The sequence below is a fragment of the Heliconius melpomene genome, chromosome 19, assembly GCF_056956725.1.
Source record: "Heliconius melpomene rosina isolate 202511_hmr_F chromosome 19, ASM5695672v1, whole genome shotgun sequence".
NCBI lineage: Eukaryota > Metazoa > Arthropoda > Insecta > Lepidoptera > Nymphalidae > Heliconius > Heliconius melpomene.
In genome coordinates this window covers 5636674-5653939 of record NC_140407.1, presented here as the reverse complement: position 1 = coordinate 5653939, position 17266 = coordinate 5636674, and the positions used below count along the sequence as shown (strand labels likewise).

Genomic DNA, 17266 nt, shown 5'->3' with positions numbered 1-17266 from the left:
CCCAAAGCTGTGTTGGCTATGCCAAAATAAAAATAATTTAAATGTGCTCATTCGTCGAGTAGAAATCGAACCTAAAGTCGTAGACGCTGGCGCACTCCGCTACGACAGCCTCTAAGTTAATGGATACAATACATCACTTTCTTACAAGATAGGTACAGGTTCGAATGACAAATTACTAGAGGTAAACGTTAGAAGTGAATACTTTGAATCCATTAATAAACATCAAATGTCGACGTTCCCCAAATTTTAGATGGATATTACAAAGTTATGTTTGACGTGTGTATATTTTGTTGGGTATAACTTTTAAGGAGGCCGTTCTGGCATGGGCTAGCGTTTGACTGTAAGCTCGATGGTTGTGAGTTCGATTCCTGCTCGGGCGAATGAATTCATTCCCCCGAACAGGTACAATCGGCGCTGATGTTTATAAAAAAATAAATTCAAACTCTAAGAAACATTTCATTGAACAGGTGTTTCGTGGTTTTTTTAGAATTCCCTCCTAAGGGTGCAAATAAGGGATTGAAAGTTTGTATGGAAAAACTTTAAATCGCCACAGATTTTTATAAAAATTTAAAAACCGACTCTAAGAAATATTTCATTGAAGACGTGTTTCGTGTTTTTTTTAGAATTCACGCCTAAGGGTGGAAATAAGCAGGTGAAGCCGCGTGCGACCGCTAGTGATGGATATAACGTGAAGCTAAAAAATAATTTTAAAAAATATAACTTTGTTAATAAATGCTAGAATTTTAGCCACTTTTTTACTTATAAGGCAAACTCTTTGCAACTTCTTTATCTGAAGGCACTGATTATTCAATTTTTTCTTCGCCATTATGTTTTTGTAATAAAATGGTAAATTTTTAATGTAAAAGTTAAAAATTAATTAATTATTTATTATTAAGTTAAATTTTCGACAAAAAAAACACAAAAAATTACCAAAAATAAATACAGGTAAAATCACAATTTACACTAAAACAACAAAGTGGCACCTTAATTAGTAATTAAGGGGTTGGAAGCGGTAGAATTTTAAATGTTTATTAAACAAAAAGCTAAAAGAGACGTAATTAGTACTTCGTTTTCACATTAATTGTTATACAGTTATATGAAATGTTAACTTTGTGTCAACTTCCCTTTGTATCCCGCTATAGCGGGGTAGGGAGAGGGAACCCAGTATGAAGATACTGTCCGTTATATTAACCGTATCCGACCGAATTCGAGACATTGCAAGACATTAGGTTATCTCTATACCCGGAAAAAAGCGTGAAACTTAAAAATAAGTTCAACTTACCGAGGGAATAAATTATCTTCATTAAGTCTTTATAAAGTTTAAAAATTCGAAACATTTATTTTATTTTTTATTTTAAAACATTTCAAAACTAACAAAAGTCAACCAAAAAAACTGAATAAAAACGTCATATTTAATGATGAAGCATAAACTTTTCGAGAAATTTTACACCATTTAATTTTTTCAAATATTTCAGGGCCCATTGACAGTTAAAGTCAGTCGAATGTTAGTGTATGAGCAAAAATTTCCAGTCCCTTACGAAACAAAACTTAAGTCATTAACGAATGTTACGAAGTGCTTCCAAATGTCGAACACAATTTAAAAGGTGCAAAGTATGAGCGGTAGCGATGTGATGATTTTTTATATTATTTTTATAAGGAAAAGTATATTGCGTGATTTTTTTTCGAATGTATAGTGTCACTTTAGAAGAGATCTAACCTTCGTTTGGTCACTTTTTGGTGCCAAAAAAGAGAGTCTCTTATGAGGCACGGACCTCAGCTGCTGTGTAGCTAGGACCTTGTCTGCACTGGTGGGGACCTTATGTGTTTGCGTTTGTGTATGGTCGGTCCTACCTACGTGTAGCCGTTTTAACCCACTCAATTTTCAAAACATTAAACGCTTTATCTTTTGACTAGCATGAACAAATAAAAAAAAAATTAATCAACTGAAAATTGAACTTACCACGATCGCATTTACAGTTATATGATTACACCACAATCACTTCGCCATATGTCATATAATTTTACTATTACGCCAAATTAATATCACTTAAATTATGGTCAATATATTCAAAGCTTTAGCCGCGATCTAAAATAAGACACTCTGCATCTATACAACATCCCATGGGAGGAACAAAACATAAAATTAATGCTGCCATTAAATGCCTATAAGGGCGATAACGCTATCTGATCCTTTGATCCTGAAATGTAGGGATAAGTCAAGATAAATGAATAGGATTAGTTAATAGTATGATTTTATGTAATCGGGTCGGGACGTTCTAAAACCATTCTTATTTTATTTAGTTTAAAGTGATAGTTCTGTTGTGGATTCCATCTTCAATTCAGAATAATGATTATATTTCAATTATTTCCAATTTCAATAATTAAAATTATGGAGAGAAAGGAGAGAGGGTAATCGTATTCGAAATCATATATAGAACGCGATATGATGTGAAACTTGAAGCAATGCCTGGAAGATTCGACCACAGAAGTAGGCTTCAGGTGTCTTTACAATACATGAACACTCGCCTTCACTGCTCCACGCCAATACAGCAAATGCTACACATAATTATAAACAAGTTATAACCACATTCATAATTCAAATAATAATTAATTAATTTAATAATTAATTATGTAAATATTTGGGGATAGCCAGCGGCAGAATATGAGACACCAACACCAAGAAACATCTGAACCAAGACTGTTCATCTTAATCCCGTGTGTATTCCACAACATATATATTTATAAAAGAACTGAATTCAGGATTAGCTTTTTTCATATATTCCTAGAAATATTTTAAAAATAGACTAGACTAAAATAGATAGAAGAAACGACAAAAGATAACCCCTACCTTACTTTTTTATTCCTCATAATATAATACAAGAATATATTTTTATACTTTAAATCAAAATAGTATTCGTATCAATTCATAAGAATCATTATAAAACTTCGCTTCGTTGACTTTGAAAAGACAGCTTCCCAACTATGCAGAATGTTAGAACGGTTATATTTAAATTTAATCTGACTGTATGTGTATTTTTTATATATTTAAAATATTAACTCTACAGTTTCGTAAAATTCATATTTATCTAAATACTTTAAGAACTAAAATTATAACTATATAAAACTGAAAAATTTCGTCATATTTTGCAAGGAAATCTGAAAGGTTTTCAAAAGAAAGAATTCGAATTTATATTTTAAAATAGACTAAATTAAGTGCGGCGTTGATTTCTGCACACATTGTGTCGAATTTAGACAGTAAGCTTAAAACAGAATATCTAGACACGGTGTTCCTGCTTATGTGCCCATTTTCTCATTATCATCTTAACACTTATGTCTAATTTTACTTCCAAGTATAATATACACAATTGGAATATAGTACAAATTGCACCAAAATACAGCAAAAATACACCAAAACCATATCTTACTGTCCTTTTTTTGTGTATTTATATAACAAAATACACCAAAAAGGACAGTTATATGCAAATTATGTTGTTATTTTAGAGTCTCTAAATCACGGAATAATATGTCACTATTCTGTTTGCACGTTCCCTATAAAGAATAAAATAGCCAAATAATAATACAGTGGCGTTAAAATTCATATAACTTTTATATTTCAAATATTGTAGCGTATTTCAAACAAAGTGCATGCTCACGTATTTACAAATTAAATATACGTGACTCTAACGACATCGCATTTCGATATTCCCACAATAGTCCGTGAAAGTGTACGTGCTAGGTTCAATATTAGGCTAAGTACTCGATGTGAACTAAATTAAGTTATAGATGAAAAGCGATTTCATTTATTAAAAAATATATCGTATTTTTTTTAATTTGTTTTGGTAGAAATTTCAATATTTTTTTTTTACTTAAATTATTTTTTAAAGTATATTGTAGGTAGCTGTTTCTTTTATTTAATCTCAATAGTTAAGGTATGCACAAAATATCGCATGAAGTTTCATACTCCTATGCTATTATTAAACTACTTTAGGAAATAGAAACGAACAGCAAAGGGCTACACTAATTTGTCGATCTACCCCCATAATAAGTAGCAACATAAATATTTAACACACTACTGTTGACAACTGAGACAGGCTGCAAATATTATTTTAGCCCTCTAAGTATTCTTGTAATTCATTACTGAGATGGACTCAAAAGTAATACGTAAATAATTTTATGTATAACTGTTATGTGCGGGATAGAGCGTGGACTAAAATAAAAAGAAAAAAAATACGATCGACACCTATATATATATTTAGTTAACCAAGGTTTCCGTGTAAGTGGCTCGTATCTGTGATGGAAACAAAAACAACTTAAACCTTATACATAAATTTGTTGCCCCTGCTTCCTCTGCTATATATGAAATTACAATTTTTGTTATCCTAAGTATACAGCTCAAATACTTGAACTAACAACCATCGCACTATAAAATAATGATAATATTATTATAATAACGATCTCTACCCTCTTCTAACTTGTACCGTACCACGTCTACGTTGTCGCAGCTATCGCCGTTAAGTATTTGTTTATTTTAACTACTACACTTGTTAGTGTTGAAGAGGTTGAATGTTTTATATTTATAACATTTCCAGCCATTTGCCCGCTTTGAATGCTTGGAAATATTTGTACTTAAAGTTTAAAATGGAGAAAACTTTTATCCGATTGCTGGGTTAAATGTGAATATAGTATTTTAACAGGTGTATTTGTTGGTTTTGGATCAGTTTCCATTAGGAGGAGTTTTGTTTTTGTGGTGAAGATGTTGTGGCGCAGCAGCCCTAAATTTGATTCCAATTCGAGGGAATTTATTATTTTCTTTTCCTCGTTCTTGTAACAAGGAAGATCACAGTGTTGAGTTCCACTACTAACCATATTCTCTCTACTTCGAATGTCTGGTACAGCCTGAAGCCTGGTGAACTCAGAAAAAATATGTCTTAGACAAAGGAATTCTGTAAAATCGGTTAGTTACTGTAAATTTATCTAAACTTATCCACCTGCATCGAAGAGTGAGACAAGGGGACGTAATTTCTCCCAAATTATTCACTAATGCGTTGGAGGATATGTTCAAGACGCTGCACTGGAAAGGACGGGGCATAAACATAGATGGCAAATTTCTCTCACACTTGCGGTTTGCAGACGACATTGTCATTGTTGCTGAAACCGTGCAGGACCTGCAATATATGTTGAGCACCTTGGCTGAATCTTCTGCTCGCATCGGTCTTCGGATAAATTTGGATAAAACCAAGATAATGTTCAACAAACATGTAATTCCGGAACCGATTGCACTTCATGGAGTACCTCTCGAAGTTGTTCAGGAATATGTCTATCTTGGTCAAACTGTACAGCTAGGTAGAAACAACTTCGAGATGGAGGCTCGCAGAAGAATACAGCTTGGTTGGGCGGCATATGGGCAACTGCGTGATGTCTTTTCGTCATCAATACCGCAAAGTCTAAAGACGAAGGTCTTTAATGAGTGCGTCCTACCAGTTATGACATACGGAGCCGAGACGTGGACACTGACAGTGCGATTGGTCCACCAGCTTAAAGTCGCTCAGCGTGCTATGGAAAGGGCTATGCTTGGAATATCTCTGAAGGATCGAATTCAAAATGAAGTTATCCGACAGAGAACCAATGCTATCGACATAGCCTAAAGGATTAGCAGGCTGAAGTGGCTGGTCACATTTGCCGCAGAACCGATGACCGTTGGGTTAAGCGCGTTCTACAGTGGAGACCAAGCCTCGGCAAGCGTAATGTAAGACGTCCTCCAGCTAGATGGGGTGACGATATTCGCAAAGTAGCGGGCAGCGGCTGGTTGCGAAGAGCTGAAGATCGAGCTCAGTGGCGTGCCATTGGAGAGGCCTATGTCCAGCAGTGGACGAGGACAGGCTGATGATGATGATGATGATGATGACTGTAAATTTGTATTTCACAGGCTCTAAGCCGTACTCAACTACCAACACATCTACTCTCGCCGACGACTCTACTACCCATACGGTTCGCACGAGTGTTTGTACTAGTGAAAGTATGTATGCATGAATGACCATATGTAAGACAAATTTATAATTCCATTGTATATTAACTGTAAGTATACTAGTATAGTAGGTGCTAAGAGAGGCAGTGGGCGACCTAGGTTGACCTACAAGAGAACACAGTACTGATGATACTGGATGAAGGCTACTAAAAAAGTATGTTGACCCCCCAGAAAATATAGAGAATAAAGATACTGATGAATGTAGACTAGGCGAAAGAGAGAGTTATCTCTGAATACTCCGCAATAAATAAATTGTTAAATATAATTAACATTATAATGTTTTACTTGACCTTTAAAAAGAAAAAAATATATTTTTTAAAACGTATAAAAATTGATCGCTGTGGGATTTGATTCTACGTCTGTAGGAAGCCTCCCAAACGCGGTAACCACTAAGCCATACGTTCTCAAATTTGAACGTAGTGGATTTTAAGTACTTGTGGCTTAATGGCTAGCGTGCTTAGACTGTGTCCAAGAGGTGCAGGTTTAAGTTCCGCTACGTTGAAATTTCATCAATTTTAATTTTCTAAAAAATATAAAGCTCTAAATTTATCCTCCAAATTTTCCTAAAACCCCATGTCACATGTTTAATAAGTAAATTAACAAAAAGGTTCTCCCATACATTACAGCTATAGTAGGTGCCTACAACGAACGCTACGTAATTTATTTTGAATTATTCCCTTTCCGCTACATAAAATGTTTTTAATATTTTTGTCCGTCTGTGCCGTTATTTATGACTGTTACAACATTTCTCATTACTTACTTAATTTAATTTAATGGTGAATCGTTAAAGCTTTAGATTACTTGCGCTTGGAAGCTTTGATTGAAAATCTAATTGATTTAGATGATTTGTACTAATTTTTTAAATTATAATTAAGATATCTGTGCATAAAAGTAAATTGAGAGAATTTGTCACTTTAGTGTGAAAAAAAATCTATGATTTTTTTATTGCGATGAATCTTTCGCATTTTACAAGCTTTTATTACTATTCTGACTGGTGTCTTTGTTCTTCGATATCCTTATATCATATTTAAATTAAAGATAATATGAAGGAACCTGACGTAGTGTTTTGTTAAAATAAATGGCAGAAAATGGACATCCACTAAATTATAATCTTTACATCAAGTAGGTAGGAAGGGGGAACCTGGGGACTTAATGTTAAAACAATCCGTTCCCATTAAGACACTTCCGTTACCCATTTTTCGCTGAACAGCGTGACAATGGCCACAGACATAAAATTATAATTTCAATCTATATTATACGCAGTTAAAATTTCTCTGGTCGTAATTGACCGTAAGCTACGAGTATGGTTATAGATTCAAGTTACGCATTAAACAATATTTTGGTTAAAAATAAATGTAAAATAGTGGTTATTCATGGTGTGGTTAACATATTGCGGTGTTTATATACGTCATTAAACACAGAGTATATTAGAGTGTAAAGTAGATAAGTAATATAATAAAAAAATAAAGCCATTTCCTATTAAAGTCAACAAAGAAAAAATAATTAATTCATTTTAATTAATGAAATACAATTCATTAATCAAATCAAGTCTTATCTACAACAAGCTTAAAAAATGAATTGAAATTTTATTTTATTTATTTCTTTAGATTCCTAAGGGATTTGAACCTACAACGGTCACGTTTACAGTCTCACTGCGCTACTACGCAACGACGGGCTCATTCTATAGATATATAATATATATAGAAATTTCATAATTTCTGCAACACATTAAACTTTGAAGTTTAAAACGCCTAAACACGTTCGCTTGTTGTTTTAAGAGGGAACTTTACGCGCTTAACCGAGTTGTTATATTGCGAGTTTCAAAACAAATTGTATGGAAAAAATTAAATGTATTGGAAACCGTATTCCACCTTTTCCTATGTAGTGAAAGGCTAATGTGAATTAAATTCTGCCACTGAACACGCAATGGGAACGGAGTGTCTTAACACTAGGTTTCCTCTGCCTACCCTGCTGTGTGTAAGATACATTATACACGCGTGAAGCGGATTCAATTTTTTTTTATTCTAATGTAAGCAATTGTATCTTTATTCTATATGTTACTTTCACGCTTTATCCCACATATAGCATTGTCTTGCAGAGAGAATCTTGGTGTCGACACAACTGTTCCTTCTGCCTATTCTGCATTGCGGTATACTCGTCCAGCCTAAAGCTGGTATGAATTGAACCCTAACTAACCCTAACTCAGAATCATAAACCATCACACCAAATACACCTAAATTTTCAAATAAATATTACATATATTATATATTAACGAAGTTCACAACGACTCCGCATAAGCTTTTAGTTACAAAGTTCATTTCACCATATAATTTGTGAAGAAACTTCACAAACTTTAACTGTATAAGTGTTTTGGCAAAGTTCGGGGAATCCCTTCGACGCAGTTACGTTTATTAAACATTTATATGTAAATCTAATATGTGTGTTTAATATTTGTGCTATGTTGTGTTCGTAATAATACTTATGTTTTTTTCTGTATTTAAACGCGAAGGTTTTGGTTTCGCAGATAATATAGGACTGTACTTTTTGTTGATAAAATTTACTATTCTTAGTAGGCCTATTTATCTAAAGAAATATATAACATTATAAATATTGCAAAATTATAATATTACTTCACTATATCTATATATATAAAATCGAAAGGTCACTCACTCATCACGATATCTCAGAAACTACATGTGCTAGGAATCTCAAATTTTGCATAGGAGTTACTTATAGGACATAGGTGCTCGCTAAGACGGGAATTTGCAATATTCGACTTCTAAGGGGTTGTTTTTGGGGTCGAAAGTTTGTATGAAACTTCGTTACTACAAATGCTAGGAGTCTCAAATTTTGCATAGACGTCATGGAGACTAGGACGTAGTCATGGAGACAAAAATTAATAATAACATAGTTCACGCGGGTGAAACCGCGAGCGGGCTGCTAGTATACTTATATAAATAAATTCTGTAGATTTTTCTTTTTTTAAGAGAACTTTTTTAAAATGTAGATTTAAAACAACAAGTGATTTAATATTCCACTCGTTTGCCTTCACTTTACCTATTGATAGGATCACTAATTAGTCTCTTCGTTGGGAAATAATAAAAAAAAACACTGCCTCTGTAATGAATGAAATAAAAGTATGTCAAACTTTCAGTAGTCTGGTCTTTTGTTAGAGGGAAACAGCAAGACTTTCAATTGAAATATCCTTATAAAAGACTAAGATGGCATGATTTTGTCTGTTACGTTGTTTACTATACTTGGAACAGTTGATTTTGAACTCTAATACTTTAAAGTTATAGTATAAATTGATGTTAAAAGTCATTTAAATAAAGATTATTCATCAAATACATGCTTATTCTAGGGTTACTTGAATAGATATTTTATTATTTTGTACTGAAATGAACTTAATGAATGAAATAAATTAATTATAACATTTTTTCCATAGTGTGGTTAGATACAGAGCAGCGTAAGTTTCAACCGCTGAAATGAAATTAAACCTGTGCAATATGGAAAAACTATTTTTTAAACTAAAAGTATAGTACATAATTAAAAATTTGATTCAAAGTTGTATTTCACATCCAATCAAATCAGCTTCACAATATGTCCTAGCACTAGGGAACCTAACTCTATTAGAGACTATGTTCTCCGCAAGCGCACCTTCTAATTTTAGAGACATTGCACGCTGAATGGCGAAATTAAACACCGCACTTTGTTAACACATACCATAAATACATTTCACGTGTTTCACTTGTAACTTTTATATTAATTTTAATATTATTACACACAATTTGCATTTGAAATGTAAAATTGTGTAGAGGCAGCATTATTTATTGCGATGTTAGGCTGCCTGTTACACCGTATTTTGCTATTTTTTTTTAACTTCCCGCTATATCTCCTATAGTAGGATAGGCAGAGAGAATCTATTACTTAGACACTCCGTTCTGCACTTTCCAGTCAATTTCTATACATTGTGTGTTGAGTGGAAGCGCTGAACGCCACGTTTGTTACCAGAGCTAGAAAGTAAAAATAACTTAATCCCTCAACTCAGTCAGAACCACGAAGGCCTAAATGTATCTATACTTTTATACTAATATTATAAACCCGAAGAGTTTATTTGTTTGCACGCATGTTCAACGGGGCTTAGTTATATGCTATTTTCAGTACCCCGCTATAAACGGGATACAGCGTAATTCGTAGATATATGTTACCTGAAAAATAAAAAAACAAATATTTAACAATTTTTCCATAAACGTTGTTAATGCCTTCCATATTACGTATAAACTATACCTATAGGTATATATATATCTAAGATTTTAAGGTACATCCAGTTCAGTTGTTCTACAGCACGTTCAGGCAATTAAGCGAGCTCGGGCCATCAGTCACGCGTATCTAAACTTAGCTGTAATTTTATATTTCTATATGTAGGGCTTATATATATTTATGCTACAGTCCAAATTCTCAATCAGTCTTAATATTTTTTATTTAGAATAAATGGGTAGCACTAACTTTTCCCAATAAAATTGGAGTTTTGTCGAAAAATTATTGAATAGAAATATTTTAATCTGCAAAAAGAGGTTAAAAGATTTTTAACTAACGTTCTCAGTAAATAATTTTAATTATCAAGAAAATCAAATCATCGATCAATCATAGATTCTATTTAATCTGTGAATTCAGGTTCAAATACAAAATATTCCTTATACAATTTTACTTTAGCGTGTACGATTTGAATCGTCGAATGAACATAAAAAGCTACTAGCATCGGCTAGGAAGGCAGTTTTATTGAGAAAAACCAGAAAAACTCAAAAAATCTACTTTTGACCAGTTGCACTCGATTAAATTTTCAGTTAATTAATTTAGCTTTTTTCGCGGGTAGGAGGTCAAAAAGTCTATATCATTTTTTCTCCATTCTATAATACTTTCTTTTATTTATTTGGAAATAACAGTTTTTAAAGTGAATTTGCAAAAGGAAATGATTCACTAAGTTGTAATACCCACTAGCTAGTGTTATTTTCCTTTAAAAGAAACATATAGTTGTTTTTTTCGAGTGTCATAGTTTCGACTACCACTACTGTGTAATATGGAAGGAATAAAAGACTCACTTATTGCTATGAACGAGATGTTCAACATGAAGATGAACGAGTTCCAGAACGAGTTGCACAAATCGTCGTCTCCTATCACGGCATCTTCTCTGGCGGTTGATTTTAATAACTTTAAGAGTTTCACTCTCTCTGCACTGAATACCCTGCAGCGGCAGGTGGAACTTATCAGCCACGAAATGGATCGTCAGGAGATGCGTCGACGGAAGAAAATGTTGCTGTTCCATGGAGTCGCAGAAGAAAAATCAGAAGATCTTTTAGATAAAGTAGTCACTGTTATAGGTGATAGTTTAGACCTAACCGATTTTTCAAGCTCCAGTATAAAGTCATCGTATCGGCTAGGACATTCTTCAAAGAAACTTCGCCCCATTGTCGTCAAATTTATGGATATTGCTACGCGGAATAAAGTTTGGTTTGCCAAAACCAAATTGAAAGGTACTGGTGTTACACAATCAGAATTCCTCACAAATCCTCGACATACGGCGTTTCTTGAGGCAAGAAAGCGCTTCGGTGTTACCAAGTGCTGGACAAGAGACGGTAACATTCACGTAATAACACCCGACGGAGCAAAGCACAAAATTGAATATTTGTCGGAACTGGAGAGCTTATCTGGCTCCAAACCACCACAAAACACAGTCCCCGTAAATAAAACTGCACATAAAATAGCAACTGCACGTCCGAAACGACTTGTCAAGAAATAATAACTATTTGTTTACATCTGTTACCTACTAATTTTAAGTATAATTGCTAACCTTCTATTTTTTATATATATTTTTTTATACTACCCACATGTTCTAATTAATAACATTGTTACTAAAATAACAGTTTGGTTTTTATAGGGCTTTCATTTTTGTACAAACTAATTGTACGAATCTTTAAAAATTTGAGATAATTATTATGTTATCGTTTTTTAATCAGATTATTTTTGATGTTATTATTGTATAGTATATATATATTGTATATTTTAATATAATTCTTCTGGCAACTGGCAGGTGGGTTAAGAAACTGAGAAAAAGAAACTTGTTAATTTTTATTTTATATACATTTATAAATTTATTTATATTAATTACTTACCTATTATATACTTATAAGTACATTACAACTTTTATATTATATAACAAACTTATAATTTAGATTTTATCGCATTGTATATTGTAGTATTTTTATTTATTTATTTATTTATTATTATTAGTATTTATTTTTTCACATATATACCTGTTACTATATATATTTTTTGTCTATATTAATAAGATTTCATTATCGTTATTTAAATGTCTGAAATCTCCTCTGATACAAATCCTTTTCTCTCTTCTTCTTCTGTTTCAGAAGATTTATCTAACAACAGTTATCAAAGCATTCCTTCTTTAAATGAGTGTCTGAATTTTCATCTTTCTCCTTTTCCAAAAAATCTAAATGTGATTCACATAAATGCACAGAGTATTCCAGCTCATTATCCTGATCTTCTGTCCTCTTTTGAAAATACTAATGCGCACGCCATATTAATATCAGAATCATGGTTAAAGCCTTGTCTGCCATCAATAGCTTATTCGTTACCTGGATTTCATCTGATTCGAAATGATCGCACAGGGCGCACTGGTGGGGGTGTTGCAATTTATCTCCGCTCTCATATACCATTTACAGTTCTCGATTACTCTCATTATAATGCAGGTGACGCCGCTAGACCTGAACATCTTTTTATTGAACTGTCGTTTACACATACAAAAATTCTTCTGGGTGTGTACTATAGCCCGTCACTTACTGTGGATTATTTCGAATCTCTTGAAGTTCTGCTTGAAAAACTGAGTCCTTCATATGAGCACTCAGTTATCATGGGAGATTTTAACACATGTCTGCTGAGAAATAATAGCCGATCGGATCGGTTAAAGGCCGTTGTGAATAGTGTTAATATGCACATTCTGCCTCTATCCTCTACTCACTCATTTCCTAACTGTACTCCTTCTCTTTTAGATTTAATCTTAGTCTCTTCCATTGATCATGTTGAAATACATGGTCAATGCAATGCCACTGCATTCTCGTATCATGACCTCATCTTTCTGTCTTATAAAGTTAAACCGCCCAAAGCAAAATCAAGAATTCTTCTCCAGCGTAACTTTGCGAGTATGGATTTAGAACGTTTGCGAGAAGATGCTACAAAAATCGATTGGAACATAGTCTACAAAGAAAGTACTGTAGAGCATCAGGTGTGTGCTTTCAATTCACTTATAATCCAACTGTACGATAATCATGCACCTATTAGACCTGTACGTGTTAAGCATCTACCAGCTCCCTGGCTTACAGAGGATATAAAAAAATTACAACAAAAGAAAATTATTGCTAAAGCTAAATACAAAAACAACTCTTCAGACAGTAACCGTGAGAAATATGCTAAGGCTCGGAATCGTTGTAACATGGTGTGTAGGGATAGTCAACGACGCCATATCCATAAATCTGTTGTTGAAGAAGACAACACAGAAAAAATCTGGAAATTTCTCAAGACACTTGGAGTTGGGAAGGCAAAGCAATACACCAATCCTTGTAATATTGATCTGAACAAATTAAATAAACATTTCTCCCCTTCTGTTACAATTGATGTAACCACTAAATTAAGTTCCCAAAATCAAATTCGTGCCTTGCCCACTCCTACTAATCCTATTTTTAATTTCGCTCAATTCACCGAAAGTGATGTTAAAGAGAATATATTGGCGATTACTTCTGATGCTGTTGGCCATGATTGCATTAGTCGTAAAATGATCATACCAATCCTTGACATCCTGATTCCTGTTCTTACCGAAATTTTCAACCTTTCCATAAACACCAGTACCTTTCCTCCAGCTTGGAAAGAGGCCCAATTAACTCCATTGCCTAAAAACCGCAATCCTTCCTCCATGTCAGATTACCGGCCTATTTCAATTTTACCATTCCTTTCAAAAATCCTTGAACGTCTCGTAAACCAGCAATTTAGTAAATATCTGGTAAGCAATAACCTACTTAATTCCTTACAGTCCGGCTTCAGGCCTGGTCATAGTACGACTACTGCACTAGTTAACGTATCAGATGATATTCGTTCAGGTATAGATAATCATCAAGTTACCTTAATGATTTTGCTTGATTTTAGTAACGCCTTTAATACCATAGACTTTGATATTCTATTGTCAATTATGTATTCTCTTAACATATCTCCTAAAGTGATTGATTGGTTTCACTCTTACTTGTATGGTCGCAAGCAACGTATCCGAATTCAGGATTCCTATTCTGAATGGACCTCGGTGCGTGCTGGTGTTCCGCAAGGTGGCGTGTTGTCTCCTCTCTTATTTTCTCTCTTTATTAACTATTTCTGTCACAATCTTGCTTCTCCCTACCATCTTTACGCTGACGATCTTCAAATTTATCGTCAATGTCCGTTGCATAATCTTCCGAATACTATAACAGCATTATCTCAAGAACTCACTAATATTTCTACACGAAGCAAATCATTAGGCTTAATTATAAATCCTAAGAAAACGCAAGCTATTATAATAGGTAGTCCAAGGCTTATTTGTCAAATCACATTTAACGATTTACCTGATATATTGCTTGACGGAGTAACAATTCCTTTTACTGAGAAAGTTAAGAATTTAGGAATTATATTCGACCAACATCTATCTTGGAAGCCACAAATCTGTGAAGTAAGCAGGAAAGTTTTTTCAGCTGTCGCATCACTACGTCGATTACGTAACTTTCTACCCATCCCTACTAAAGTTGCGCTGGCACAATCACTCCTACTACCAATTCTTGATTATGCCGATTGTTGTTACCTTGACCTAAAGGAGGAGCAATTAAATAAACTCGAGCGTCTCCAAAACGTCTGCGTAAGGTTCATCTTTGGACTCCGCAAATACGATCATATTTCCGAATTTCGAAAAAAGCTCAAGTGGCTCCCTATTCGATTTCGCCGGAATACTCATGTTCTTTGTCTTCTGTATAACGTTCTGTTTAATCCATCTTCCCCTTCATACCTCAAAGAACGATTTAAGTTTTTATGTGAATCACATAATTTCTCCCTCCGCTCCCAATACACATTATCTCTTAAAATCCCTTGCCACTCTTCTTCCTTCTTCACAAATTCCTTTTCTTTTAAATCTGTTCGCTTGTGGAACTCTTTACCCGTTAAAATAAGGCAATCTCGAACTTTAATGACCTTTAAAAAAAGGCTGAAGGAATATTATTTGACACTTTGAGAATCTTAAGTATAGTTGACAAATTTAATTTAATTAATATGTTTACTGTTCCCACAAAATCTTATTATATATGTATATGTGTATGTAGGTGTGTTTGTATGTATGTATTTATGTATGTATGTATGTGTATGTATGTATGTATATGTGTATATATTTGCCCATTTATATATTTTATTTAGTACTCAGATTTATTTAGTACACCCCTCCTAATTTAATTAATGCTCTCCTCTATCCAAAGGTTGCCTGGGAGAGATTGCTGGCTTAGCAATAAGGCCGCCTATTGTGCTGTTTCTTGTATCATTATGAACATATTTGTAATTAATTATTTGGTGTGCAATAAAGAATATTTTACTTTACTTTTACTTTACTTTTAGTTGAAAGTCGAAATAAATAAAAATATACTAGTGGTTAAAAATGTTATTGACTAGTTAAAAGCTTTGACTGCAACATGTTCCTATAAATGTTTGAGGCAAGAAATCATGAAGAAAATCTTCTTATATATTTGTACATTTCTACAGTAAGGCTTTACGCGGTGGAAGTGAGAAATTATAAAGATATTCTTATACCTATACGACATATGTATGTTGGTTCTGTATTTTCGAGGCGTTGGAACAGCGTCTGACTGTAATACCATGGTTGTAGGTTCGATTCTTACTCGAGGTAATTATTATATTTTTATTCCCGGCTCTGGTAGACAAAATGAGGCACTAAGTTCCAACTTTCCACACGCCAATGTCTCAAAATGCCAATAATAGTCTGCTATATCACGATGTTCTCTGCTTTCTGCCTCGTGGAATGCAAGACTGCGATATGTCATGTCACTGGAGCGAGAAGATGAAAGTAATACATTTCCCCGAGTGGGAATCGTACCCACAACCGCCACACTTACAGTCAGACGCTGCGCCAAGACGTCCTCAACAATATAACGGATTCCATAAATAGAGGGATTTAACACAGAAATGCATTATTCAATCCACAAAAGGGAGGTTACCCACTTTTATTATATGTCGCGTCCAGAACACCCCTGATGGGCCTTATGGGATATATCTATTAAAAGGTATACTTATACTAATCATCATCGTCATGTATGAGCAGAACCTGCTATATAGTTAGTTAACAATAAATTGATTTATTTAAGGTCAAACAAATCAGTCAAACAAAGTGCTGATACTCCACTCACTATTTTCCACTCTTTTCTGAGATATATCGAGCTTTCTTAGCGAATATCTCAGTTTTAGAACTAAACAACATAAAAAGACTATTAAACTGCATATTTAAAAATATTTTAAATAACTTAGAGTTTTTATATAACGCATCACTGTTTTTATATACAAAAAAAGAAAAATCGAAATGCAGCTTTTAGTAAAAACATCACTTCTATAAAATTTCAGCAAAAGTTTGAGTTGTTTAAATATTTTTAGGGTTCCGTACCCTAAGAGTGAAAGGACCCTATTACAAAGACTCCGCTGTCTGCCCATCTGTCAGTCTGCCGGTCTATTTGCTTCAAGAACCAAGATAGACAGTTGAAATTTTTACAAATGATGTATTTCTGTTACCGCAATAACAAATACTCAAAAATAGCATAAAATAAATATTTAAAGAGGCTCACATATAGCAGACATAATTTTGTTGCCGGTTTTATAGATAATTATACGTAACCCTTCCTGCGCAAGTCCGACTCGCACCTGGCTGTTTTTTTTATTAATATTAATATTCTGTTTAAAAATGTATCAAAACTTAAGCATAGTCTTGAAACTTTTAAGAAATTTCTTAATAGCACTAAGTGACTTAAACTAGCTAAAATTATAAATTTATAACTAGAATCGACCGACAAATTTATTTGCGTGGACTTTAAGACGTAAAATACCGTTTAGGTAGAAATTTTAGAAAAACCTTCCATAGACCTTCCTCCTTTAAACTCGATGTTA

At 33.6% G+C, this 17266-nt stretch overlaps 2 protein-coding genes across 2 annotated transcripts in view; both read left to right on the top strand.

Moving 5' to 3' along the window:
- Positions 1 to 17266, top strand: part of Octalpha2R (alpha2-adrenergic-like octopamine receptor) — a 191627-nt gene that overhangs the window by 111367 nt on the left and 62994 nt on the right. The gene's annotated exons all lie outside the window — the stretch shown is intronic.
- Positions 10891 to 11956, top strand: LOC146528482 (uncharacterized). The gene has a single exon (XM_085203263.1). It carries the CDS (start codon positions 11103 to 11105, stop codon positions 11820 to 11822), a length of 720 nt encoding a protein of 239 aa, XP_085059389.1. The 5' UTR covers positions 10891 to 11102; the 3' UTR covers positions 11823 to 11956.

Coding starts and splice junctions, on each gene's coding strand:
- LOC146528482 (XM_085203263.1), top strand. CDS start 11,103: ATGGAAGGAATAAAAGACTCACTTATTGCTATGAACGAGATGTTCAAC.